Source organism: Lutzomyia longipalpis, chromosome 2, assembly GCF_024334085.1.
Source record: "Lutzomyia longipalpis isolate SR_M1_2022 chromosome 2, ASM2433408v1".
Classification (NCBI taxonomy): Eukaryota; Metazoa; Arthropoda; class Insecta; order Diptera; family Psychodidae; genus Lutzomyia; species Lutzomyia longipalpis.
The window spans coordinates 34142108-34167738 of record NC_074708.1 but is presented as its reverse complement, the minus strand read 5'-3'; the positions used below and the strand labels follow the sequence as shown (position 1 = coordinate 34167738).

The window sequence follows — 25631 nt, the reverse complement described above, 5'->3', positions numbered from 1 at the left end:
CCCTTCGTAGCGCTCCCATATAAATTTCATGCTTTTTTGTCTACTTTTTGAATTTGGCGCCCTTTTTTGTACATTTTGCTTAAGAGAAAATGAGACGGATGCATTTCACCGCTATCTGTCTTCCTCATACATTCAGTTTTCCGCAATTTTCTCGCGTTTTCCACCGAATTTTCCGGGGAAATTGTGTTCTCTGTGACCAGGAAAACACTTTTGAATATTTGGCATCAAAAATTCCAAAAGTCACAAAAATCCATTTCCGGGAAAAAAAAGTGCGTGTAAAATCCCAAACCGTCAAAATTTTCAAATTTGTAACCCAACCGTCAAAATTTCTGCCAGCCTCAATTTTCGCACAGGGCGGCTCCCTGGGGCCGCGGGAGCACCCTGAAGTGCTCCTGGAGTCCTAAAAATGTGTTTTATGCCAAAAAATTTGAGAAAAAAAAACAAGGAAAATCGTATTTTTGGAAAAACAAAATAAAAGTTCGTTAAAGTTCAAAACGGGACGGCGTAGTACTCCAAAAACTTTTTTTGTCACAAATCATGTCACGTATTGTAACATGACCCGTGTAAAGATAGTCACGGTACAAATGCAAGGACAACCGCTCCGTCTTGAACAGATTTTTTGACATTTTGTTGTCAACCAAGTAAAAAGAAGAAGAAGAAGAAGCAAAAGAAGAAGAAGGGAGGCGATTTGCTTGGTGCATTTCAGTGAAAAAATGAGTGATTATTCGTCAGTTGCGCCGCCACAATCACAACCCAATTTTAGTCAATCATCCGCCTTTGCTGCCGCATTACAGAGAGCTAAACAGGTGAGCTGCATTGTCCGTATTATCCCCGTGAAAATTGTCCGGGGATGCGAAAGCAAATCCACTAAAAATGGTGGAATTGCTGTCAAAACTGCGGGGAAGTTTGCCCACCTTCTTTCGCGTCCCGCCACAAATCCACACCAAAAGGCGCCTTGTTTTTGCCATAAACCCTTTGGGGGCTTTCGTGGGAAGTGGGTGGGAGGGAAGTTTTGGAGCCCTGTGGGGGATTTGCAGTGGATTTCGATGGGGCCACATTGCGGAAGACCTTAAACTATAGCTATCTCCCTCATGCGCTTGGCTTGGTTCAATGGCGATAAAAGTAAACTTCTCCGTCTGCTCGAAGAAAATTAATTTTATTGCAAATTTGCATAAAATTTCGCAAATAACGAGTTTTTTTTATTATGTTGGTTTATGCTAGTTGAAATATTTGACATTAACGTCTTTTTTGAGAGTTATTTGAAAATCTCAAGAAATAAAAAAAGGGAAATTAGAGTAGAAATTAATTGCAATTCAGGTAAACCTAATTAGGTCTTGTCTAGACAAGAAGATTAAGTCCCTAGGTCTGAAAAAGGGTTAAAATAGGTACTCACAGTTCAGTCGTCAAACGTCGTTTGTCGAACACGCATGTGGTTTTGCAGCTCCCCTAAACTTTCATCTTAAGAAAAAAAAAGAATTTTTAATATAAAAAAATTCTTTCAGATTGCTGCTAAGATCCACCCCAATAGCCAACAACAACAACAACAGCAGCAGGGTACAAAGAGGTCACTGGACGACGCTACAGGTAAGCTTATGTTATGAATCCATGTGAAATAAAAGTCCGATCCTAAACATTTGATTGTGAAGAAAAAATGTATTTAGAACCAGACAATAAGAAGTTCAGTGCTGGAGGAGACTTTGGGAATGCACAGGGTGCAGCAATGACTCCAGCAGCAATGCAAGCAGCTGCCCAGGCGGCTGCCGTGGCTGCGCGGCTATCGGTAAATCCGAATGCAACGGTTAATGAGGAAATTAAAATCCCCGATAAGATGGTTGGGCTCATCATTGGACGCGGCGGTGAACAAATTTCACGACTTCAATCGGAATCGGGATGTAAAATACAAATGGCACCCGATTCAGGTGGCAGTCCCGGTAAATATTAATCATTTTATGCTCTCTCTCTCTCTCTCATTTTGATTCAAAGAAATTCTCTAGTTCTGTAAGTTATGTAAAATGAAAAATTAATTCAGACACGCTTTGTCAGCAAAAGTTTCATATTTATTTCTACAGAATTTCTTCTTTAATCAACAATTCCTTTTAATTCTTTTATTTATTTTGAAATTTTCTATGTTTTTTGCGTCAATTTTAGAGAGAATCTGCTCCCTGAGCGGCCCCAGGGAAGCTGTCAATCGCGCAAGAGATTTGATTCAGAAGATTGTAGCTCAGCACGGCAATGGGGCCATTGAAGTGGTCAGCCATACGACTCTGCCGTCACTTGGTAGTGCAAATTCAAATTACGGACCTGGAGGAGATAGAGGTGGTGGCGGTGGATCCGGTGGCGGCGGCGGCGGCGGCGGTGGTGGAGGTGGCGGTGGTGGATACCCAGCGTATCAGGAGATGATGATTCCAGGCTCCAAAGTTGGGCTGGTCATTGGCAAGGGGGGTGAGACAATTAAAATGCTCCAAGAGAAGACTGGAGCCAAAATGATCGTCATCCAGGATGGCCCAGGGCAGGAGCTTGTAAGTTTCTACTATTTGGTGGGATTTCTTGGGCATTTCTACTAAAGAATAATTATTTTTTTCTTTAAAGGAGAAACCACTGAGGATATCCGGAGATCCGCAAAAGGTTGAACACGCAAAGCAGCTGGTGTATGAGCTTATTCAGGAGAAGGAAGCATTCCAGAATAGAGGAGGATTCAATCATGGTGCCGGAGGTGCCGGTGGCCATGGTCCTGGTGGACACGGCGGAGGAGCTGGGGGTGGCATGATGGGTCCCGGAAGTGAGCAAATGGAAGTAAGTAAAAGCATCAGCCACATCTCAATGATTCCTTTTCATTAATTCCTGGCATTTCCCTCTTTTCTTCTTGAAGGTATTTGTGCCGAAAGTTGCTGTTGGTGTTGTCATTGGCAAGGGTGGCGATATGATTAAGAAGATTCAAGGGGAGACTGGGTGCAAATTGCAATTCATCCAGGGCCGTGGAGATTCCCCCGGTGATCGTCGATGCTACATTCAGGGATCGAAGCAACAGGTGGACGATGCCAAGCGAATGATCGATGATCTCATTGAGAATGTCATGCGACGCGAGAATGGAGATCGTGGAATGAATCGCAATGGCGGTGGCGGGGGAGGCGGAGGGAATTTCGGGGACTTTGGAAAGCCAATGCGTGAAGAGGTGTCATTTGTGGTGCCAGCATCCAAATGCGGCATCATTATTGGTCGCGGTGGGGACACAATTAAGCAGATTAATCAGCAAACTGGGGCCCACTGCGAAATGGATCGGAAAGCGCAGAATAACAACAATGAGAAGACTTTCATAATCCGCGGGAATCCCGATCAAATTGAACATGCTCGCAGCATTATTTCCGAAAAGATTGGCTTGGTGAGTTTTAATTATTTTTTTGCATTTATCGTTTAATGTTGTAAAAACATAAAATTTGTATTTATTATTTGCAGGAAATTAATCTTATCGGAGGTAGCGGAGGTGGTGGAGGCGGTGGACAGAATTATCAAGTGATGCAGGGTTCATCGGGTAGCACGGGGTACCCACAGCAGTGGGGCTACACACCACAGTCGTGGGATCAGCAGCAACAGCAACAGCAGTCGCAAGTACAAATAAACCCAAGCACCGGTCAACCTGATTATTCACAGCAGTGGATTGAGTACTATCGCTCAATGGGGCTACACCGTGAGGCGGACATGATTGAGCAGCAGCAGAAGGCGAAGCAAGTTGTGCAGTCCCCACAGGCTCTTGTTACGGGTGCAAATGCACCAAATGGGGCTCCTGTGCAGGCGCAATCAGCCATGGCAAGTGTGCCGGCACAGCAAATGCAGCAAGCAGCTGGCGGACAACCGGACTACAGTGCCCAGTGGGCGGAATACTACCGGAGTATTGGGAAAGTAGAGGAAGCCGAAGCGATTGAAAATCAAATTAAAGCTTCAAAGGTACTTCACTCCTAAAAAAAATAATTCTCTAACTTTTTTTTAAAACTTTTTTTGAAGCATTCATTTTTTTTGTAAGAAAGATTGAGTAGATCTAAGAAAAAACTAAAAAGGATAATCCGAAATTTTTGTGCTTTACTTTTGTAGTGCTGGATTGATTTTTTTTTAATATTTAGGATTCTTCCGAATAAATCGTCTTCGTTTCTTACTTGTTGATTTTTTTATCGAGTTTTCTTTTGGTTCTAATGCAAAATTGGTTGAGCAGACAGCACTGGAATTTTTTTTACTTCACTCTCTGAAAATTTCAATTTTTTCAAAATTTTTATTTTCTAAAAAAAATTCTTAGATCTTTTTCAAATAATTCAGTTTTAAAGTAGAAACCAGAAAAAAAATCCTTAAAAAACTTAAAATGGAAATTAAATTTTAAATATTTTTTTAATTAAAATAGTAAATAAATTATTTCTCTTGTAGTCATCAATGCCGTCGTCAACGTCATCATCAACACTGCCGGGATACAATATGCCAAGTGGAGGATCGAATCCAGGATCCCAGAATATTGTTCCAGCAGCTGGAGGTTTTGCTCCCACTAGCACACAATACCCACAATTTTTTGGTGGAGCTAATCCTAACCAACCCACAGCTTACCCACAAGGCTACCCAGCTGGCCCCTACGCTGCGTACTCCGGTGCTGCAGCTGCTGCCGCTGCTGCTGCTGCCGCCGCCGCTGCTGCTGCTGCAACCCGCGGGGGCAATGGGCCACCAACAGCTGGCGTAGCTACATCAACACCACAGCCACCAGCTACTGAGGGCAAAAAGTAAATCCTGCTCCTCCACTCTCGCAAGGGAGGGATTGCTTCTGGCGAATTATTTCTTCAAAATCCGTAAGTACAACATCTCTTCGTTTTATTTTGTTTCTTTTATTTTTCTTTCAGAAAATAAAGTTTCTATAATAACTTTCAACAATATTTCCTCTATATTTTTGAAAATCTATATTTAGTACATAATAGTGCTATTATTTTTTTTATTATTATGATCAAACTTTCTCTCTTTTACATACATTTACATTATCGTGCTTTTTATGTTGCATTTAGGATACTTTATAGCAATAGTTTGATTAGAATATATTTGGGGGGAGACTGAAAAATATTTAAAATAAAATTGAAGTTTTATGCATAAAACATCAACATAAATTTTCTGAGAAATAGATTTTAATTTGGAATAAAGAGGGAGGATATTGTGGGGTTTAAAAATCAATTATATGGATTGAATTGCATGTTTAACTCAAAGATTTTAAGCTTTAGATTATTTGTTTATTTTTTAATTTTTTAAACATGTTTTTTTTAATAACAACTTCATTCTAAATGTTTAATATTTTTGAAAAAAAAAGTTCCCCATGTAATTATCTCGTCACTTGTACATAATGTTTGCAAACAAAATCTATTTTTATTAGCTACTTTTATTTTGACCTTAACCTATGCGATAAAAATATTTCTTTATTAAACTGAAGTTATTTATAACTCTGACTTCAAATTATATAATAAATGAGCTCATTTATTTATATAAATATGCGATGTGAATGGCATTCATTTCATATTGTGATAATAGGTATTCATATATTTTACATACTCTTATATGAATTTCTGGGAAAAATAATTTCCTTGTTTATAAGAAAATTTCGATGTTCTTTTGTGAAATTAAGTTCTGCAATCAATTAAAAAAATCATTATTAGTTGTGAGACAAAAAACGAAAATTTAGGAAATCCATGTAAAGGATTTCTTTAAAGAACCTTCTTATTCGTTTATTAGTTAACACGATTTTTAAAATTTAGCGTTTAATAACATTTAAAATTGATAAATTAGAAAAATCGTAAAGGTTTTTTTTTAGAAATTGTGCTAGAAATTGGAGGAAAGGAGTTCATGCACTGGCCATGTAAAAACTTCCTCTGTCGCAGAATAATTTTGACCTATTCCATCTTGTAGAGAATAAAAGAACAATAAAAAATCACGAGAGAAACTCCCCGATATCCACTGGGATCACAAAGAAAAATGCAAATAAAGATTGCCAAAGAATTCAAATATTGCGACGCCATTTGCAATTTTTGTCCCTATAAAAAATGTTTCAATTTTTTTGAAGACTTGTCAATAATCAATAAAAATGTCGATTTTCTTGTAATAAATATTTATTATTACTTTGAAAAAGGAAAAATCTCAGCGGAAAATGCGCGACAAGTCTATGTTGTGTCGTTACCTTCAATGATATGTGTAATTAATAAGAGCAGACTCGTCGCCGTTGGAAGGTTCGCACAATAAATAGATTTTGGCTTCTACTTTAGTTTAACTTCTAATTCAATTTATTTAAAATTCACAAAATACAAAATCAGTGAGAAAGAATAATCCAAGTGGAGTAGGAATGGTTCGGTGACGTTATTTATACCGTCAGGGGGTTGGAAATCTCCCGTTCCCGGAAGATGCGCGCGTCTGGGGGAAGCGCGCCGAATCGAATATCGGCGGGAGATTTGAACGCCGATATTACAGTCTACAAAAAGTTTTGAAACTTTTTTAGAAGTACAAAAACTCCAACTGCGGGGAAATCATCTAAAGGGATGGAACCCGTAATAAAATAAATAAAATAAAAACTCCAAATGGCGACATAATGTTTCGTATATTTTGGCAATCTTTATTTACATTTTTCTATGTGATCTCAGTGGATATTGGGGAGTTTCTCTCGCAATTTTTCAATTTCTTCTTATTTTCTACAAGATGGAATAGGTCAAAATTGTTCTGCACCAAAGAAGTTTTTACATGGCCAGTGCATGAACTCCTTTATCTCAGATTCACAAGAAAACACAAAATTTTACTTCTATCTTCCATTTTACCAAACAATGTACTTTCAATGAATATTTACCATTATTATCCTCTTTGGTACCATTAACGTTGATCGAGTAGAATTCTTCAGTGGTGTGAGAGAGAACGTAGACCTGATGAAGAGGGAATAAAGCCTCCGAAACATCGTTTGTAAAATTGTTGTGGGAAATTGCTAAGGGTCGTAAACCGTGTCTTTTCCCACTGTTGAATTATTATTCTTTATCATAATACTCCCAATTCATTTTCGATTTAATCTATCGATAGATATAAGATTGTATTTAATTGTAAAGATTTTTGATTTCCTATCAAATTATCGAAAAGAAAACGATGAAAAACATGAACGCTTGTAATATATAATTTTCGTGCTAAAAAAATACAGCATAATTATGTATTACCAACATATTCCATTCATCTTACTATATTTATGCCTTTTCATTGTTTATTTTTTCGTTTGTTTGTCGTATTATATTTCCAATTTAGAATTACTTCTTTTTCTAGAAATATGATATTCTTATAACTGAAAAATTTTGTGGGATGGTTTTTCAATTTTTTTTAAACATACAACGAAATATATTTTTTTTATATTTAGTTTTATTTCTTTATTTCTATTATATATAATATGTATGTATATGTTTGCAATTTTTAGACATTGTTTGATCATAATATTATAAGCTTGTGTGATATGTAATTTACATTGATTTTATTCTTTGAATTCTTCGTTCTACGTGAGTTTGAAGGAAAGTGGGATGAAATATGGCATTTAATAAGCAAATCAGTTAATTCTTAAACCATAAAAAATGTCCCATTCTTATTATCAACAAGCAAGTCAATGAGTAATTTTAATTCATTATAATCAATTAGCATTGAATGAAGTTTTGGTAAAATTTTCTTTTTAATTTTGATAAAGTCTCCTAACAATCTATGAATTTAATCTTCGTGTAAAATAAACATTAAACATTTGAAAATATGATCACGCATTTATCACGTATGTGGTAAGTTATAAATATATATTACGTGACATAAAATATGAGCTTTGGTGTTCATCTCTGTGGTCCAGAATGTGTTTAAACAGAAACAAAGAAAAAAAAATGTTGCAATGTTTTTTTTAATCTCTTTTTTCCTATATTTGTATATTTTTTTTCTTTATAATATTCTTTTTTAGAAATGCTTCTACTTTTCTTTTTATTTTGAAATTTTCTTTAAGTGAATGAAATAAATTTCTTTCAGAACCGATTGATGACTTCAACATAAGAAATGAGATATGAAAAGTGAAATGTAGTCGAAAAGGTGTGCAAAAACAAAATTCGCCGAAATTTTTCTGACTTATAAAATATAAGATTTACTCTGTAATCACCCTTTGAACTTGAAATATATTACCTATATACATACTAATTAAATCATATTATATACTGCACATGAAATTTAAAAAGAAAAAAAAGAAAACAAATGCCTATATAATCATCTTATAAAAAATATAATAAATAATGAAATACCTATCGAAATTCATTTCAATTTAAGGGATTTCCCAAAAAACAATAAGATAGTTTTATACATTTATTTACAACATGATGGTATGAATTCCCATGAAAAGAAATCAGCAAATGAATTATTGCCATTTAATCTGAGTTATTATGTATACTACCTGTGCAAAATTGAAATATATTACTGCATTACATTTTTCTGCTTTATGTTTATTTGATTTTCCTAAAAACATACTAAATCATCATTATTTCAACATGTATTTTTTTCTCTCTTTGTTTTCACATACAAATTTTTGATATTTACTCTAATTTCAAATTTTCTAATTATATGTCATTAGTTTTTTAAGTTTATTCTGTTTTATGTTTTTTTTTCCCTTTAATACTTTGTAAGAAAACTTGAAAGAATATAAATAATTAAATGGTCATTATTGGATAAGAAATAAATATATAATATGTACTAGGATTATAATACATTGTGCTCATGAATTGGTCATTATTCTACCAAAATACATTATTCACACTCATATGCTTCTCTATTATATACCTACTATTCTACATATAATACAAAATATATCGACATATTCTAGAAATATAAAATAAATAGGCAAATGAATCTATTATATGTAAAACACTTTGTCTAATTAGTACATAGATTCACATTTGAAATTTTCATTTTGTTTGTGTTTTTTTTTTCATGTACAATTTACCAAATCCGTGTGTTTTGTGTAAAAACCACTGGGGTGGAATGTAAACAAAATTAGATATTTCATAATGTGAAGCTACACGTAGGTCAACACCATAAAAATATTTACGTCCTTCTTCTGTCTATATAGGAAATATGGTGTAGGTAAGAGATCCATTGTGTGCATTTTTTGGCAATTATTATTGATATAATAAATACATATAATCTGTTCTATATACAACATCATTTTTATTTTATTTGGTTGGCAAGATATTACAATTTATTAAACAGCTTGAATTGTAAAGATACAAAGGTCCTTTTTTATTACCTAAATAAGGGTTAATGCAGTTCTTTTTTTTTCAGGGGTAGATTCTCATAAAAATCTTTCATTTTCTTACAATTCGTCAGTTATAAGATTTTTGGTCTTGTGGGAAAAATCTTATAGGATTTTGATATTTTATATTATTTTTTCTGATAAAATATATTATCAGAATCTACCCCATATAATAGTATAAGTTTTTAAAAACTTACTATTCTTGCACTTAAAACACTTCTAAATTTTGGTTATGGGTAAGATTTTTTTCTTTGTCCACTTTTTCTATATTTTTTTTCTTCATTTTATCAAAATCTTTTCATACTAAAATATAAAAAAATAATTAAATATTCATATTTTATTTTATATAATATTTCAATCTAACTATTCATCCATAAATTGTCTAAAAATGACTAAATTGCCCTTTGCATTGAATTCAAATGTTCATTTAATGTAGATTTTTAAGTCATATAATTTGAATATTCTTTGCAATTTTAACACACGGAGGACTTTACTGGTACTTGCTACCAATTGGAACCTTAAAATCGTCACAGAATATTATCTATTGGACTTATCTCGATGAATTTAGCATCTATGCGTAGGAAATTTTAATTACTTTAAGATAGCAGAAAGAAAATCTCGAGAAAAGTCTTTTCTTTGGAAGATAATTGAGGTCAAAGTCAGAATCCAACGCGGAGGATCAAATTGGTAATAACTACCAGTCAAAATCCCATACATTTTAGCCATGGTTTTGAGGATATGTTTCCCCATATTTCCCAAATAAAGTACCCTTGTTCACTTTTCCTCAGTCAAAAATCATTAATATGGACTAATTTTATTGCCGGAAGTGACTAAAAAGTTACTTGAAGAATCAAAGTTTGTGATGATTTAGGCGCAATAATAAATTTTTGCAAAATTATACCAAAAAAATTCGTTTTAATTGGCAATTTTGCATCGATTTTACGCAATTTTTTTTCAGTGACGATTTTCTTAATTAAATGTTTAGTAATTAGGTGTAGAAATGCTTGAAGAAGATTAAAGATTAGTGAAACTTTCGATCCTCGTTCAATAAACTGATTAATAATTAATTATTGAGCATATTTTATCAGCTGGTAGTTATTACCAATTTGATCCTCCGCGTTGTGCCATATGTTGGGTCCTCCAAGTGTTAAGATCTTACCAATACTTGTATCTATATGTATACTTGTGTGGGTGGAAATTACCTATAGTTTGTCTCTAAAATTTAATTAAGACGGTAATGAATGATTTGTTGAATACATCCTAAATAAATCAAACATTTTATAAATTTTGAACCTGCGTGGGAAGTTGTGGGATAAAGTGAATAAATTCAATTGTCTTATGGAGATTTATTTAACCCCTTAAGGATTGTTGAGACATTGTTGGCAATGACCATGATCGATCGCATAAAGCAACATGATTCGATAGTTATGGAATTTTTACAACCACAAACAGGAGATTTTTCGTCAAAATTTATCTAATTATGTGAGTTCCAATAAATCCAAAAATATTATTCGCCTTAATTTAAATCATTGGATTAGTTGTCCCTTAAAGTTTAGTCCTTAAAGAGTTAACAAAATTTACTTTTATGATGAATAGTTCATCTTTTTAGAGCAAAATGGTTGGTTTCAAGTTGGTTCTTGGTATTTGGAACTTTCTGCCACCGAAAGATGCGTAAAAGAATTTTGTTATAAAATTCAATGAAATAATTAACTATTTTAGTATCGTTTTAAGGGTTTAGAAATCCAAATCTAGAATATTTGATTATGATTCTAACAAAAATATCACGTTTCTGCGATATTGAAAGATTTTATGTTTTGATGATTGTGTTAAATAGATGAACCAAATACCTAATTTGGAACGCATGATTATTCGACTCTAAAAATAAGTTTAAAAAATTTTTGGGGAAAAGACTTAACACAAAGGGCAATTATGTAATAAAATAAGTCATCTAAAAATAATGGAGATTACACCACATCATCTCTCATTAAAGCTTCAATGAACATTTTTCTCCTGGCCGCACATACCTACATTTTAAGATTTCCTTTTGCTTGCATCATTTATAAATTTCTTTTTTATATTTTCATACATACATTAAATACATAAATATACATCTTATGAGCTCTTTATAAAAACAATATATGTGTTTGTGTGTTAGGATATCTAGTGAATAAAAAAAACAAAATAATGTAAATTCTGCAGTTGATTATTTTTGTCCCTCAATCTTATGAGAATAAATGAAAAGATATCTATATATATATATATATATATATATATACATTACTCCAATAAAATAAACCTAATTATTATGAGGTAATGTGTTTTAAATATGCTTAGAAAAATCTTTTAATCAACTACATAGTAAGTTTAAGATATTGTTATTATCATGATAAGTACATATATTTTCCTTAAATTTTAATTGCAATTTCATAAATTCTTTTCATTTAAACTACTGTGTTAGTTTTCTTCTTACCTATTTACAGAGGTACTGAGTAAAGATTCCAAGGACAATCATCTACCTAGGTATGTAACATAAATAAATTTCATTTTATTTTTTAATTTGATGCTTCTTAAAATATTCTAAATCGATCTATTTAAAAAATGTTTAAGGTAAGTGTAGAATCAGCATTATACCCACAAGGAAACTTGTTTGAAAACGACCCAAAACAACGAAATTGAGAAAACTAAACTATAAAAGAATAATTAATTACTTATCAATTACAAAACATCTATTGTACCCTTATCATGAAGATAAAATTTATTATTTATTATTATTTTTAAATAAATCCTCCCATGTTAAATAAAATGATTTAAAAATATGAATAAATTTACAAATCACTTTTAATAAAGTAGTAAATTTATTATTATATTTCTATGTAATACATAAACATATGTACATAGCTGCTATTTTTTATATTTTCTTACACATGTTTTATTGCCTATATTGATTTTGACAATAATAAATGTTTTTATTTCACTGAATACCATACCTGTATCCATCTTCAAAAATATATTATGCTCTTACTGCTATAAGATATATAACTACATGTTGTATACCTATATGCACTATATTTCATTTGATTTTTTTTTATATACATATATATAATATTTTTCCCAATTTTTTTCTTATTATGTTCTGTAGTAAAATTGTTTTTTATTACATTATTTATTAAAGGCAGATTTTAGTTGATTTCTCTATCTAATCAATTATAAGGCATATAAAAAATAAAAACTACTGTGAGTATTTAGTCCTTAAATTGTAATTTAAACCCTTTCGCGTCCACGTGAAACATTGATGATACATTAGCTCTTTTTATCGCGATATTTATTGTTTAGATGCTTTCAGAGGACTTTTCTCAATCAGAACGTCTTCTTTGGCCTCTTTAGCGTGAATTTGATGTATTTGTAACTTGGGAAAACAATTAAACTCATAAATAATTGGAAAAATAAAATGTTACACGTTTGGGTCAACGTATGACCTAAAAAACGCGAAAGGGTTAAAGGAAAATTCTAAAAGCAAATTTGGTGGTAATTCTCTTGGAATTTCATCAACTGCAAATGAGACTATATTTTTTATTGAATCGTTCAAATCTTTAGTTAATTATTTAAAAATAGATAAAAATATACATCGATCAATTTTAAATATCCCTAAAATTTATTTTAAATTATTTCTAGAACCTCTAGAACCAAACCCATTCTACCCTAATGAAAATAAAACCTTTTTATATGGGTATTTTGTATGCACTGAAAATAAATAAAGTAAAATTGTAGATCGTGCAAATATTGTGGGAAAATCTGGGTTAAAGGGAACTTTATAATTTTAAAATGTTTTTACGGATTTAAAAAGAAAAAGATTAAAACGTCTGAAGTATTTTTTGAATTAGTTCGTAACTTAAGAAAAATATGCCATAATCTTGAAGTTCTTCATTGAAGTTTCTTTCACATTATGTCTTTGCTTGCATGGCTATATACACAGATACCGGACATAGCTTGCCGCAGAGCTGTATCCAAATATGAGGAAGTTGTTATAACACTTATGCCCATTTCATATGAAGCACATAACATAATTTAGCACTTTTTTAAAATTTTCAAAATATGCCTTTTCATTATGTTTTTACACAATAAAAAAAAGAGAAATACAAAAATATAAAACAAACCTTTTTTTTATATTCCATTCCCAAATTTATTATATTGTAATATTTTATTATTTTTCTTATACATTTTTATTAAATGATATTACATAAAAATTTATAATGAATTCAATGATTATTATAATATGTGTAATACTTTTATTTGATTTTTTTCTGGCTATATAACATAATTTCATGAAGTTACATTGAATTATGTACCTATATAATATTTAGTATGATTGAATAGATTTTAAATATTTAATATATGAAGACAGCAAATCATCCATTTTATAACCTTGTGATGTTTCACAGAGGAGTTTTGATGATGCCATCATGTTTCCAAAGCGAATGTGGAAGTAAGTGTTTCCTGAACTCCAGTAACTTAATTCTGAGAAATTATAACTTTGAATGATATCCTAGAAATGAAAAAAAAATGAATTATTATTAAAAAATCTTGAAAATATAAAAAGAAAGAAATTTTCTCTAAGATGGGTACCTTTGTTCTCAAATCCGCAATGTGGAATCCTCTGCGATTGATGGCAATGAGGAGGATATTTGGTAGGTTGGGATCAGTGGATTGTTTCACAACGAAGAATGTCGAGCCAAATGTGGGGAATTGCCTCATGTACTGCAAGACTTCTTCTCTGGCTGCAAATTCATCCAATGCCTTTTGTGAATTGTACATACTTTGGATCATCTTCTTCCAATCATCAGCCTTGTGGAGGGGAATATGATCTTCAGGTATCAATTGGGGAAGAACATCAGCAAAGCCATGCTGAAAACCAGAGGCGTCTGACCCATAGTAGGAACGATAGATTAAAGCTCCAATTTTGATAACTTCATTCTTGGAAACTCTGTAGTAGCCATTAATGAACTTCGGGACTTCTTGTGGGAAGTAGAAAATGTGATCAGCATTGCGATCTTTTTGATTCATATTAATCCACAATTTTTTCATGAAGAACAATTGGTATTGACACAAAATTTGTCCATCACCCGAACGTGAAAGTGTTGCCTTTGTCCACTCAACGAGTTCGTAGATGAAATCAAAGAGGAAGTACTCTTCGGGCACGGAGAATGCCTTATCGAGGATCTTCACGAATAAGCTGAAACCATCGTGAGATTGCAATTCCAAGCGTTTAGCAATTGTTTTGCACAGATCACTCGCTTTAGTGGAAGATTCAATCTCAAATGCCTCATCTGTGTCATCGGGGAAGTAGATTTTGTGGAAGATTTGCATACTTCTGCATCGAATTGCTTCCACTTCAATTATATACGGTGGGTACTGTCGGGCACCACTCTTTGTGATCTTCTTAATACGCGACGCACATTCACCAGCAAGGGGATGTGATCGTGTTCTCAGGAATTCCGTGAGTTCCTTAAGGACAAGTGAACTTGGTAGCATTACACCCGTTGCCAACCACATGAGATCCCATCCTCTTTCCTCGCTAATCTGTATGGAATTTGCCGTGAGTTGTCGCATAATTTGACAAAAGACTTCATCACGCAAAATTTCATCTTTTATAGCGGGAGTGAAGATGATATCAGTGTCAATGGGGCCACGACCTTTTGGCAAATCACCCATGTAGCGTAGAATTGTTTGGAAGATGACAACAGCTTGATTTGATCGTGCCTGATCTCTCTGGAGTTTTGCCAATAGGGGAGCTTTCATTGGGTCTCTCGTGTGCTTCCAAAGAATTTCCGATGTATTCTGATGGACTGAAGTTAGCACATTGGAGCTGCTGGCAGATCTGCAAAAATAATTCGAGAAAAAAAAATGAAAATTAATGTAAAGATAAGCGATGATGATCACAATAATTTTTTTTAAGCTAACAATATTATTTTGAGAAAATAGAAAAATCTGCTTTCCTTCAGTCAGCATCGGAAATATCCCACAGAAACTAATGGAAAAAATATTTTCCTATTTTTTCTTAGGAAAATGATAAATAAACAGCTATTAAATTATCTTTTACTCACACAAAGTTCGATCTAAAGTGTTCCGCTGCAAATTTCTCCAGGGTATGCATTCTTCTCATCTCCTTAGCATCGAGATGTGCAGTTAATTGTGGTTTTCCCTTAGCCATTCCGGTCATCTAGTGATAATTAAAAAAAGTATTGGTTTTATTACGATTTTTAGAACATTTTAAAAAATACATAATTTAACTAATTCTGAGTTTTTTTATTCAGCAATCCAGAAACCCTTGAAATTCGCTTAAAATCTTAAAATTTCAGTATAAAATTCAAAGATTTCGCTGAATAAGATCCTTTTATTTTTTTAAAATAGATTTAGAAACGTTTTTGAAAAATTATATAAAAATGTGTTTCAAATCAATAAGATTTCCTGAATTTGAGGATCTTTAATCCAGATATCTGATTTCAAGTCAATTCTCAATAAAATATTCTTGAAATTTTACGTGAAAAGTTCAGAAACTTTTTCTTTAGTCGAATCTATTTGGTTTTATGTGAAAATAGAAACTTTTTGTGGTACTTTTTATGCATTCAAAATCTGCATGAAAAATGTTCCTAGATGGTCAAATAATTTTGAAAATTCGAGGAATTAAAAGCAATTTTCGAGCTAATTTTGAAACAAAAAAAATTAATTCAGTTTCTCCTTAAATTTTTTTTTAATTCTCATATTTTAGCCTTTTTGTTCCCGCAGAGTTTTCAAAATTAATTTGATCATTCCTTAAATTGTATAGCAAAAAGTGCAAATAAGGGATAAAGAAATTTAAACTCCATGAAAGAATTAATATTTCTTACAAAATATTACTAATTTAAGTGATAATACTTACCCTGAATAAATCTAGAATTTCCTGCGAGGGAGGTTCCATACAGGGTAGAACATAGACAGCATCAGTTGGGAATTCTCCTGTCTTCTTGTTGCACTCCCCATAGGCCCATGTAATTTCATCATTTAGGAGACTCTGCCCACTGTAGCCAAGACCCAATTTAATGAGATCACCTTTGAGGATTTTCAAGTAGGACTCATCCGTAGGATCGGTGTGCGTGTAATTCTGCACTGCAACCACGTAGGATGATCTTTCTCTCAATCCTTGAATGAGGAATTGTATCACATCGACAACACTACTTGATTCATAGCATTGGAAGATAAATTCAACTTTGTGAAGTGTTGAAATAATGAGCTCATCTATGTTATTCTCCCCGATCCTCTGGGAAACTGCTAGTATCTCCGTGAAGGACAATTCCACCAAGACTTGTTCTTGATCATTCAAAATGTACACACCAGATGAATTAATGGCAATAACGAGATTTTTCTCAGGTGTCTGAAATCCTTCCACGAGGACAGCTTCGTAGAATTGAGAGAACATCATTGTGAAGTTGATGAGGGCAAATATCACGAGATCCTCCTTCACAACAATCGCCGAAGCACGTTCTCTCGTGCGATTGCTGTGCTTGAATGCCTTCGCAATGGTAGTTTCCCACTTGGAAATATTCCTCTCATTGACAAGATCTTTCGGCAGGATATTCGGGATGGCCTCACGTAGCTTTCCAATATTCATTTCATGTCCATTCTCAATGTAGAACTGTAGTGCAGCCAGCATTGCAATTTCATTTTCTGTCTTGCACCGCAATTCACCACAACTCACCCCACGGCAGATTTGTCTGTAAATTAATTCCGTGGAGATTTGATCTTCTCCTGGATTGTGCCACGGGGTGAAAATTTCCTTTCGCAGATAAATGCGCCATGGAGCACTACGTTCATTGCCACCCTGTTCCTTGAGGTATTGCTCACATTTGGAGATGGCATCGAGGATGTGCTCCCGCCCAGATCCCAGGGACATCACTTTGCCGTAGAGGGTGATGAAAATGGAAAATCCAAATGTATCCTTTAGGCCCAAATTCACGAATAATTCGTGACACACCTCTTGGGCTGTTGAAGCTGAATCAACCTCAACACGACGTGTTGTTCCATCCATTAGCATCACATTCAAGTGCATTGGAGACTTATTCTTGGTGGCTTGCAGCTCAAGGAAAGAGGGAGGTTGACTACGAGGACCATTCTGAAAAAGAAATTATTAATATTTTTGAAGGAAAATATATTTTTTTCAAAGAAAATTATTCGAAAACCTTCACATGAGAAAAGGAGCTTATTCATTTTTTTATGAAAGAAAAAACATTTCATTAATGAAAAAATTCAGAAAACGCGTATTGTTGAAGAAAATCGAAACGGAATAATTGAGCAAGAAACTGCCATATAGTTTCTATTTTCCACGTGGGAAAATCTCGCAACAATTTTCGCAAAAAAATGAGAACAATGACGTAAGCATTGTATTTTTTTGTCCTTTTTAGTGGATAAATCATAAAAAATATACTTCGTCAAAAATCATCTGTTATGCTTTTTAGCGAGAATACTTCATGCAAAGAGTCAAAAAAAAATTAAAAATAGTGACGTCATTCGTCTTATTTTTAATCAAATATAATAGCCATCTTCCCATGTGATCTCTGAGGAAAATAAGAGAACAGTTTAGTTTTATTCTCTATTATTTAATACGAGTTCTGATTGTTTCCACAAATGAGGGATTTTCCCATACAGAAACGAATAAGCACCTTTAATATGATCTAAAAAGTGGTAGAGGAAAGTGGCCCAATTCGGATCTCTTAAGACCTTTTCAAATCTGCTTAAAATTGATAAAACTTTGAATATAGAAAAAAATATGGGAATTAAAAGAGCATTAAATGGGCTTTAAAATGATATAAAATTTGAGAATATTGCTTTTTATTTTATACAATTTTTCTCCTTTTGCGTGGACCTTTGGAGGTCGGAATTGGGCCACGTTCCCCTACCTAATAAAAAAACATTATTTTCCATACCTTCAGTGTTCTGTTCAATCTCTCCTCGCAATATGGTGCAAATAGCTCTGGTCCATCACGAATAAATGCCCTGAGATAAATCTCAAATTTATCTGATGGTGGGAAGCAGGCAACGCACAAACTCAGCAAAATCCACCCTTTGGCATAGGACGTATGATGGGGATTATTTGTGAGTTGCTTGCAGATTTGACAGAAAATTTCATCTCGCAGCACCGGCTTGAGAATTCCGTGCCCAATAATAAAATGCAATTTATCCAAATTGCTACTTCGTGCATTCAACCATTCCTGGTACACCGTCATCTCCTCATTATTCTCCACCAAACGCTTTATTTCAGCTGGCAATTTTGATCGTCCCTTCAGTGTCTTATTGATGAGCTTCTGCTGCCTACTTTCGGACATTTGTTCCATCATCTCCCGATATTCGGGGGTCTTTGCAAAGCTCCTGCTGAAGGTTGTGTGGAGTTTTGCCATTACGGGAATATGTCGTTCCTCTTCATCTTCATACTTTGCCTCAGCCATGTCGCCCATAAAGCGCAAAATTGTTATCCAAATGGCCTGAGCTGAAATTTCATCAATTGGATACGGAAGGTCCAGCAGCGATGAGCGAAGCTTGCGTTTGCTATATTGCGATGTTACATTATTAACAAAATATGTTGCAGCATACTTCTGGAAGCTGAAGTGTGATAAATCCTCGTGCCTCTGTGTGCTCCTTGGCAATCCAATTGATTCATCTTTTTCCTAAAATTAGGAGCATTTATGTGAAAAAACATACTTATTTTTTCAATTTTAATTTTAATTTTTTTATTGATTGTGTTTCTTGTGCTATGTATTTGGTGATGCGTGATGTATAAATCCACCTAAATTGTATTTTATTTCATGCAATTCATTTTTTTCTTTTAGATATTTATTACTGTGATTTCTTAATCATTGCAGAAAAGCAACAATTTTGAATTTAATTGAGAAATGAGAAATTAAATGAAAATAGAGTTTTCATGCAGTTAAATCAGAACCGAAAATATAAATTTGTTATCTACAAATTCAATTTATGTATTTGAAAATCATAGATAAATTCAATTAGCTTTTCAGTTAAAAGAAATCAATTAAAACTGTTGAGATTCCCTTCAAAATAATGATGAATGATTAGAAATTTTAACTTGTGATTGATTAGGGATGCTCTAAATTTTTTTTTTTTGAAATATTTTGGTAAGAAAGTTACTTCTGATACAAACTTGTAATATTTTGTGTTTTTTTCATAGAATTTATGCTCAGAATTATAAAATCTGCTCCTGATTTTTGAACATAAGGAAAAGTTCTCAAACGTTCTTAAGAATTTTTTAAAGGTTAAATATCAAATAATAAAGTTTCTGGTACATTCATCTCTTCTTAAAATTCTAGCCAAGAAAATGATCTTGAAAATTTTCTAACGTTTCTGGCCCAATGAAAAATAAATTTATATTTTTAATTCTCTCGGTTCTATTCTTTTTTTTTCTTAAAGAAAAGTGAAGGTAAAATATTGAATTTTATCATGTTACTTACAGTCGTATTGATCTGTTTTTATGATCGATGGTGTAATTTACTCGTGTCCAGAGTAGAAATTGGTATTCACTCAAAGCTGGTGAGAGGTTCCCCAAAACAATTTGTAGGATAATTTGAAATCTATGAAAGAGTCTTAAAAGTTTTTGGACTTTTTTTTGGGTAGGAGAAGGATTTTTGGAAGAAATATTTAAAAAGTTAACTTACAGAAATTCTGTGAAAAACTTCTTCAAAAGATTCCGCACTTTAACATTTTTTTTTTAGAAATTCATGAATTGATTTAAATCAGTTAAAAGCACTCAAAGTAGCACAAGAAGCTTGTAAAAATGCAAGTAAATCAAGGACATTCAAACTAATTCAGAGGAGTGTGTGGGTGGGATTTATGAGAATTAAAAGTAAAGTGATTTGAGAAAATTGTTCTTTATGTATTATGTATTTTACATGTATTTTGTGTTTGTAATAAATATTGTGTGTAAATTGTTATATAATAATGCAATTCGTAAAGGAGATAAGAGCTGAATGTGGAAAAAATTATCCCTTACTTTACTTTCTTCTCTTCTTTTCTCTTTTTGGTATTACTCAGCCAGAAAAATTCTGTCATGTCAATGAAAAAGAAAATCTTCTATAGACGAGACTCATATGTATAAATATTAACAGGATGAGAAAGGAGTTTTGGTGGGACAATTTTTTTGTTTCTACTCTTCTCCTCGAAAAACAACAACATTTTGCTTACGCCTAGGGCAGTTGGGTGTTTTGGCTGGGGTTCAGGACTTGTATCCGGTAGGAAGTCAAATACCGCATCAACCACTTCATTGTCCTCATCGCGGTAGGAATGTCGTGATTGTGGTGCAACTTGAGACTCACTTTCCACAGCCATATCTTTTGATAGTTCCGCAACGCGATTTCTGTAATTGACCTCTGCAATCTCCTGCCACTGTGCCTGTCCGAGCTTCTTGAATTGCGCTTCCTCTTGTTTCTTCAGCAACATTAATTCCTTCATTCGCTTGGCCTTTTCTTTGATCTTCTCCTGAATATTTCGACGTATTAGGAAACCTCGGCAACGTGCCTGAAGGCGTACAATTGTCTCACGGTTCCGTGCAAACTCATGGACCAATTGGCGTGAGTAGAGTACAGCCTGTAGCCGTCTGAATCCTTTTTGCATAACGAGATAACGAGCACGGTACCCATGGGCTCTCCAGTGCTTCTGAAGTGTAATTGCTGCCTCTCGGTAGCGCCTGATAAATCGTCGAAACAGTACCCGTCTGAAGCCTCGTTGAATTATTAAAACAGATCTGAAAGAAATACGAATTAATCGCAAATTGAAAGGAAACCGTTAATTGTTTTAAAAAAAATTAAACAAACCTGAGATATACAGCTGTACGTCTCTCCTCCAGTAGGAGATCATGCGAGTCCTTAAGGAAGATCCTTGTATGGCCAAATTGGTAGTCCTCTTCGGAGCCTTTTAAGACTTGATCACAAATTTTTGTTGATGCCACTCGGATATCTGTTTTAGTGGTAATCCCCGATCCTAGGATACGGTATCGATCCACAAATTCCCTATAGGTGTGCCTAATTGGGTATCCTGCTCTACGAATTCTCGCCGTTTCCATCATCCCTGAGTACCGCAACTGCTTTACGCATAAATCTCTATCGAAGAGATTTGCCTTCTTGAGTTCATTTGGCTTGATGCATCGCACAAAGGATGGCTGACATACGATGAGTGTCCGCATGAGAGCATCGAGAGAAATCCTAAATTGCGATGAGAGGGTTACATTGCGCTTTGTTGCTTCACTTTGTTCACCTGGCTGATTGAAGAGCCCATAGAGGAATTGATTGCTCGACTTATCGATCATTTCTCGCAGATCTGCACTGAAGGAGTCACGATTCTTCTCCAGAAATCCATGAACATTGTAGAAAACTGGTCCAGCAAAGTGTTGAATCCCAAAGGCAGTTGATTGATCATATTTGGATTTCAGGAAGATCGTCTTACTCTCATGGGAGCTCTGCAGCTTTGCCAACATGGTCACATCGGTGCCCTTTGGGAATTTTGATTCCTCATCAATGAGTGACATCATGTTTATGGGTTTCATCCCAATCATATCCAGGACATCCTGGTTGTCCACAAACGCAATATGCTGCCAATTTATGCCCTCTTTCGTGTAGTCTTCTTGCTCAATTTTGAAAATGTGCTTCACGAAAAATTGCTGCAAATTCTCATTGGCATAATTTATGCAAAGCTGCTCAAAACTGTTTATTTCAAAATTCTCAAACCCAAATATATCCAATACCCCAATGGAATACTGCCTCTTCTCAGACGTGTACAGGGTCTTGTTGATTTCATCGACAATCTTTATGAATATCTTCCCATAGATTGCCTTTGCAAATGCATCCCGTCCATTCTTAGCGGCCTCCTTCGACAAGGATGAAACAACTCTCTCACCCTGAGCTATGATAGTTTTCCTTGTCAGGGAATCAGTTAGGAGACTCTTCTGCACACCAAGAAGGGATGCAACTCTCGATGAATTAACAGGATCGTTCACTTCACTCGTATCGAGATTTTGTACAACGACGGCTTTGTATTTGAGATTTCCCAAATGCAGAATTGCTCCCAGAAGACGAAAAATGTTTGAAATATCATCATTTGTGAAGGATAGAACCTTCATTGCTGCTCGTATGTCTGCGAATTCCTATTTAAAAAATATATATTTTTAAAGTTAAAGGGAATTGAGGAATTTGCGTAGATTTTTATTATGATTATTTGAAGCTTTTCTGCTTGAATATAGCGCAAGAGTCTATTAATGAAGACGTCTTCAATAAATATTTTTGTAGTTTAAAACACGCCAAAAAATAAATCAAAAATGATTTAAGAGTCAAAAAGGATGGGAATTATTGAACAGTATTAACGACAACCCAATTTGAATTAGAAGCTTTTTTAATGTAATTTAATTTTAATAAAAAAGGGGAATCAATGAGGAATTATCAGGGATAATGGTATTGTCGTATTCTCTTTATTAATTTCCGACGTTTCTTTTCGAACACGTTTGACGTTTCTTTTCTAATTTTTAACTTTTTTAACGTTTGATAATTTTTTCCATTTTTCTAATGTTTGATGTTTCTTTTCGTTTTTCTTTCTATATTTGATGATTCTTCTCTATTGCTTTGATGTTTCTTTACTAACGTTTACCATTTTATCTAACGTTTGACAGTTTCTTTTATATTTGACGTTTCTTTCTAAAGTTTTATCTTCAGTTTGAAAATCCCCGTAAAAAAATTGTTCGGCGTCATTTTAAAAAATATCTGAAATGTTTGAACTTTTAGGATATTTAGAAGCCCAAAAAAACATTACTCTACGCCATTGATGAATTAACGATCATAGGCTTGACAAGCTTAGCTTGAAAAAAAGAAATTTAAGACGAACTTTCTTCATACATTTATGGAATTTCTTAAATAAATCTTTCTCCAATATTAACTTCTCTATTTATGAAAAAAATAAAATACAATAAAATATATAATATCTTACATTTGCATCATTGCGACCATCGCAGGTAGTGACTCCACCACTTGTAAGGTAGTGATATTTGGAAGCATCCTCCAGCTCTAGCTCCTTCTTCTCTTCCTTACTTATTCCAGCCAGCATTGAGTAGAAGATGTGGTAGTTTCTTTCACCGCGATTTTGATGCACAATACGCGACTTTTCCAGCAAATACTGCTCAATCTTTGCACCACCAATCACATTATTCATATCAAAATGAATATCAATGTACTTCCCGAAGCGCGAGGAATTATCATTGCGCACTGTCTTTGCATTCCCGAAAGCTTCGAGTATGGGATTTGCATCAATTATCTGTTGCTCAATCCATGAGTGCTTCTCACTAATTGCCGCCAAATATTGGAGGATTAATTTGGTGCTTTCTGTCTTACCCGCACCAGATTCCCCACTAATCACTATGCACTGATCCTTTTTGGTTTTCTTCATGTCCTGATAGGCATTGTCGCCAATTGCAAAAATATGCGGAGGATGATCCCCGAGCTTTTTGCCACGATAGAAAACTACCTCGTTGTTGGTGTAAATGGGAAGGATCTCATAGGGATTTATAGCCACCAGCATGCTCCCAATATAGGTCTGAGAAGAATTTGAAAAAAAAAAATCTGTAGTCATCCTTATTAGCTGAAAATAAGAGGAGTACTCACGTAGATATCATGCTTCTTGTAGCGAACGTGCAAATTACGTAAGATGGCATGTTCTTGGAGATCTCCCAACGTTATCATGTCCTCCACTCCATTTTGTGATGTTGAGTGCATCCCTTTGAGTATCTGGTCAGATGGGATCCAATACTCCTGACCATCATCGTCACAAACAAGTGTTCGTCCTCGATCTGTCTTAACAACTTTGCATCCCACGGGGATTTTGAATTCCCCACTGGATGAGGGTTTAACCCAAACCCAATCGCTCTAGAAAAAAAAACATTTTTTTGTGCATAAAATTCCCCAAAAAGAGACAAAAAGTTTCATTAGAGGTAGAATAAATGGGAAATTGAGAGGGTTTCCTTGTTTTCCAATATGTGAGACATCATGGGGCATATCTTATCATAGCTTTGCTATATATACATTTACCTTGTACATATTGTACAATACAGGTGTACATGATCATAAAGATATAGGTAATAATAAAGAATGCATTGCGATTGTAACATTTATGTACAATTTTAATCATCTCAATTGAAATCGTAAATATATATTAAGTATATCATTCATTGAGACACTTCTTGGAATTAAATTTAGAACAAAGTGAGATCTTTAAGGAATTAAAAAAATGAGAACTGCAAAATCACGATATGATAAAAATTAAACTTTCCGCGAAAGTGATTTGAAATCTTTGATGAGCATTCCTATAAGCTCCTAACGAAGTGTACAAAAAAGTAGGTATGTGCTTTCAATCAAATCTTGTAACACCTGTGATTTGATAAAGGTTCAAACGTGGACTAAAAGCTCCGAATGATTTTTCAAATATTTCCCCAATGAGACGTCCTGATAAACTTCAACGCAATTCATTCCTCTATCACTCTTTCAACACCTTCAATACGACACTTTTTGTAGTTTTTGAAAAAGTCCCTGTTTTTGTAATATTTCACATTACGTTTTTTTTTACTTTAATACATAATAGATAAAACTATGTACAACTCAACACATAATGTACAACACTTATATCAATGAAATGAAGGTAAATGATGGAACTTTCACTCACATGTTGATTGATGTGAACCATTTTTGAAGATCCTGCACCTGTTTAGGTGGTTAAAATTTTAATAATTTCAACTTTTTACACTCTTGAGGAAAAAAACTACACAGGACTGAATAAAAATTATTACCTGTTTCCGCCAGAGTTCCCATTCAACTGGCGAAATAAACGATTAGTCAACCTTATAAAATTAGATAAGGAAATCGATTTCGGTCCTATCAATACGTTATCAGAAGAATATGTGACCAATGGAAGACAATTGTTCTTCTATCGGTATTTCATTTCTATGTAAAATTATCTTTTGTACCTGAAGAATTTTCTATATAAACGGGTGTTTACTTTTTTTTTGCTATAAATGAATTGAATAATTTTTAATTTTCAATTAAATCAAAAAAAGACACAACCCATTTATTTGAAGATTTTAGAAACATTAATCAGATTAATATTTTAATTTTATTAATTTAACTGTTAAAATTAGATTAGGGTTTTTTTCTTTTTAAAAAAAATTGCCTTTATTTGAGCCTGCGCTCAGATTTTAATTAGATAATCTCTTTATAAGGAGGTTTAGGTTTTTTTTTTCAATTATTTCTTTACTTAATTA

General features: G+C 33.6%; 4 protein-coding genes across 13 annotated transcripts in view; 2 read left to right on the top strand and 2 right to left on the bottom strand.

The window, feature by feature from the left end:
- The window catches only part of LOC129790156 (inactive dipeptidyl peptidase 10), a 29688-nt gene extending 28272 nt beyond the window's left edge, over positions 1–1416 (bottom strand). Inside the window, exon 1 of the mRNA XM_055827508.1 lies at positions 1394–1416. The gene's annotated coding sequence lies outside the window, so the exon portion shown is untranslated. The remainder of the gene's footprint in view (positions 1–1393) is intronic.
- Positions 1–25631, top strand: part of LOC129790342 (clavesin-2-like) — an 891203-nt gene that overhangs the window by 496420 nt on the left and 369152 nt on the right. The gene's annotated exons all lie outside the window — the stretch shown is intronic.
- On the top strand, positions 645–15270 carry LOC129790166 (far upstream element-binding protein 3). Of its 7 annotated transcripts, none has more exons than XM_055827535.1 (10): positions 645–806; positions 1503–1584; positions 1662–1931; positions 2149–2519; positions 2590–2793; positions 2870–3379; positions 3454–3942; positions 4411–4513; positions 4580–4820; positions 8032–9208. In XM_055827535.1, the coding sequence occupies exons 1-9, from the start codon at positions 714–716 to the stop codon at positions 4756–4758; spliced, it is 2301 nt and encodes a 766-aa protein (XP_055683510.1). In that variant the 5' UTR covers positions 645–713; the 3' UTR covers positions 4759–4820; positions 8032–9208. The 7 variants fall into 7 exon arrangements, with proteins under 7 accessions (XP_055683510.1, XP_055683508.1, XP_055683507.1 ...); XM_055827532.1 differs by lacking the exon at positions 8032–9208 and adding exons at positions 11782–11821; positions 11909–15270 and having other exon boundaries at positions 646–806; positions 1647–1931; positions 4411–4820; XM_055827534.1 differs by having other exon boundaries at positions 646–806; positions 1647–1931.
- Positions 13457–25183, bottom strand: LOC129790097 (unconventional myosin-VIIa-like). Of its 4 annotated transcripts, none has more exons than XM_055827327.1 (10): positions 25037–25158; positions 23983–24243; positions 23312–23914; positions 21154–22478; positions 20525–21083; positions 18259–18996; positions 16218–17447; positions 15403–15518; positions 13925–15176; positions 13457–13844 (listed from the first exon to the last, which is right to left on the bottom strand). In XM_055827327.1, exons 1-10 carry the CDS (start codon positions 25055–25057, stop codon positions 13659–13661), a joined length of 6291 nt encoding a protein of 2096 aa, XP_055683302.1. In that variant the 5' UTR covers positions 25058–25158; the 3' UTR covers positions 13457–13658. The 4 variants fall into 4 exon arrangements, with proteins under 4 accessions (XP_055683302.1, XP_055683303.1, XP_055683304.1 ...); XM_055827328.1 differs by lacking the exon at positions 25037–25158 and adding an exon at positions 24406–24429; XM_055827329.1 differs by lacking the exons at positions 20525–21083; positions 21154–22478; positions 23312–23914; positions 23983–24243; positions 25037–25158 and adding an exon at positions 19795–20413.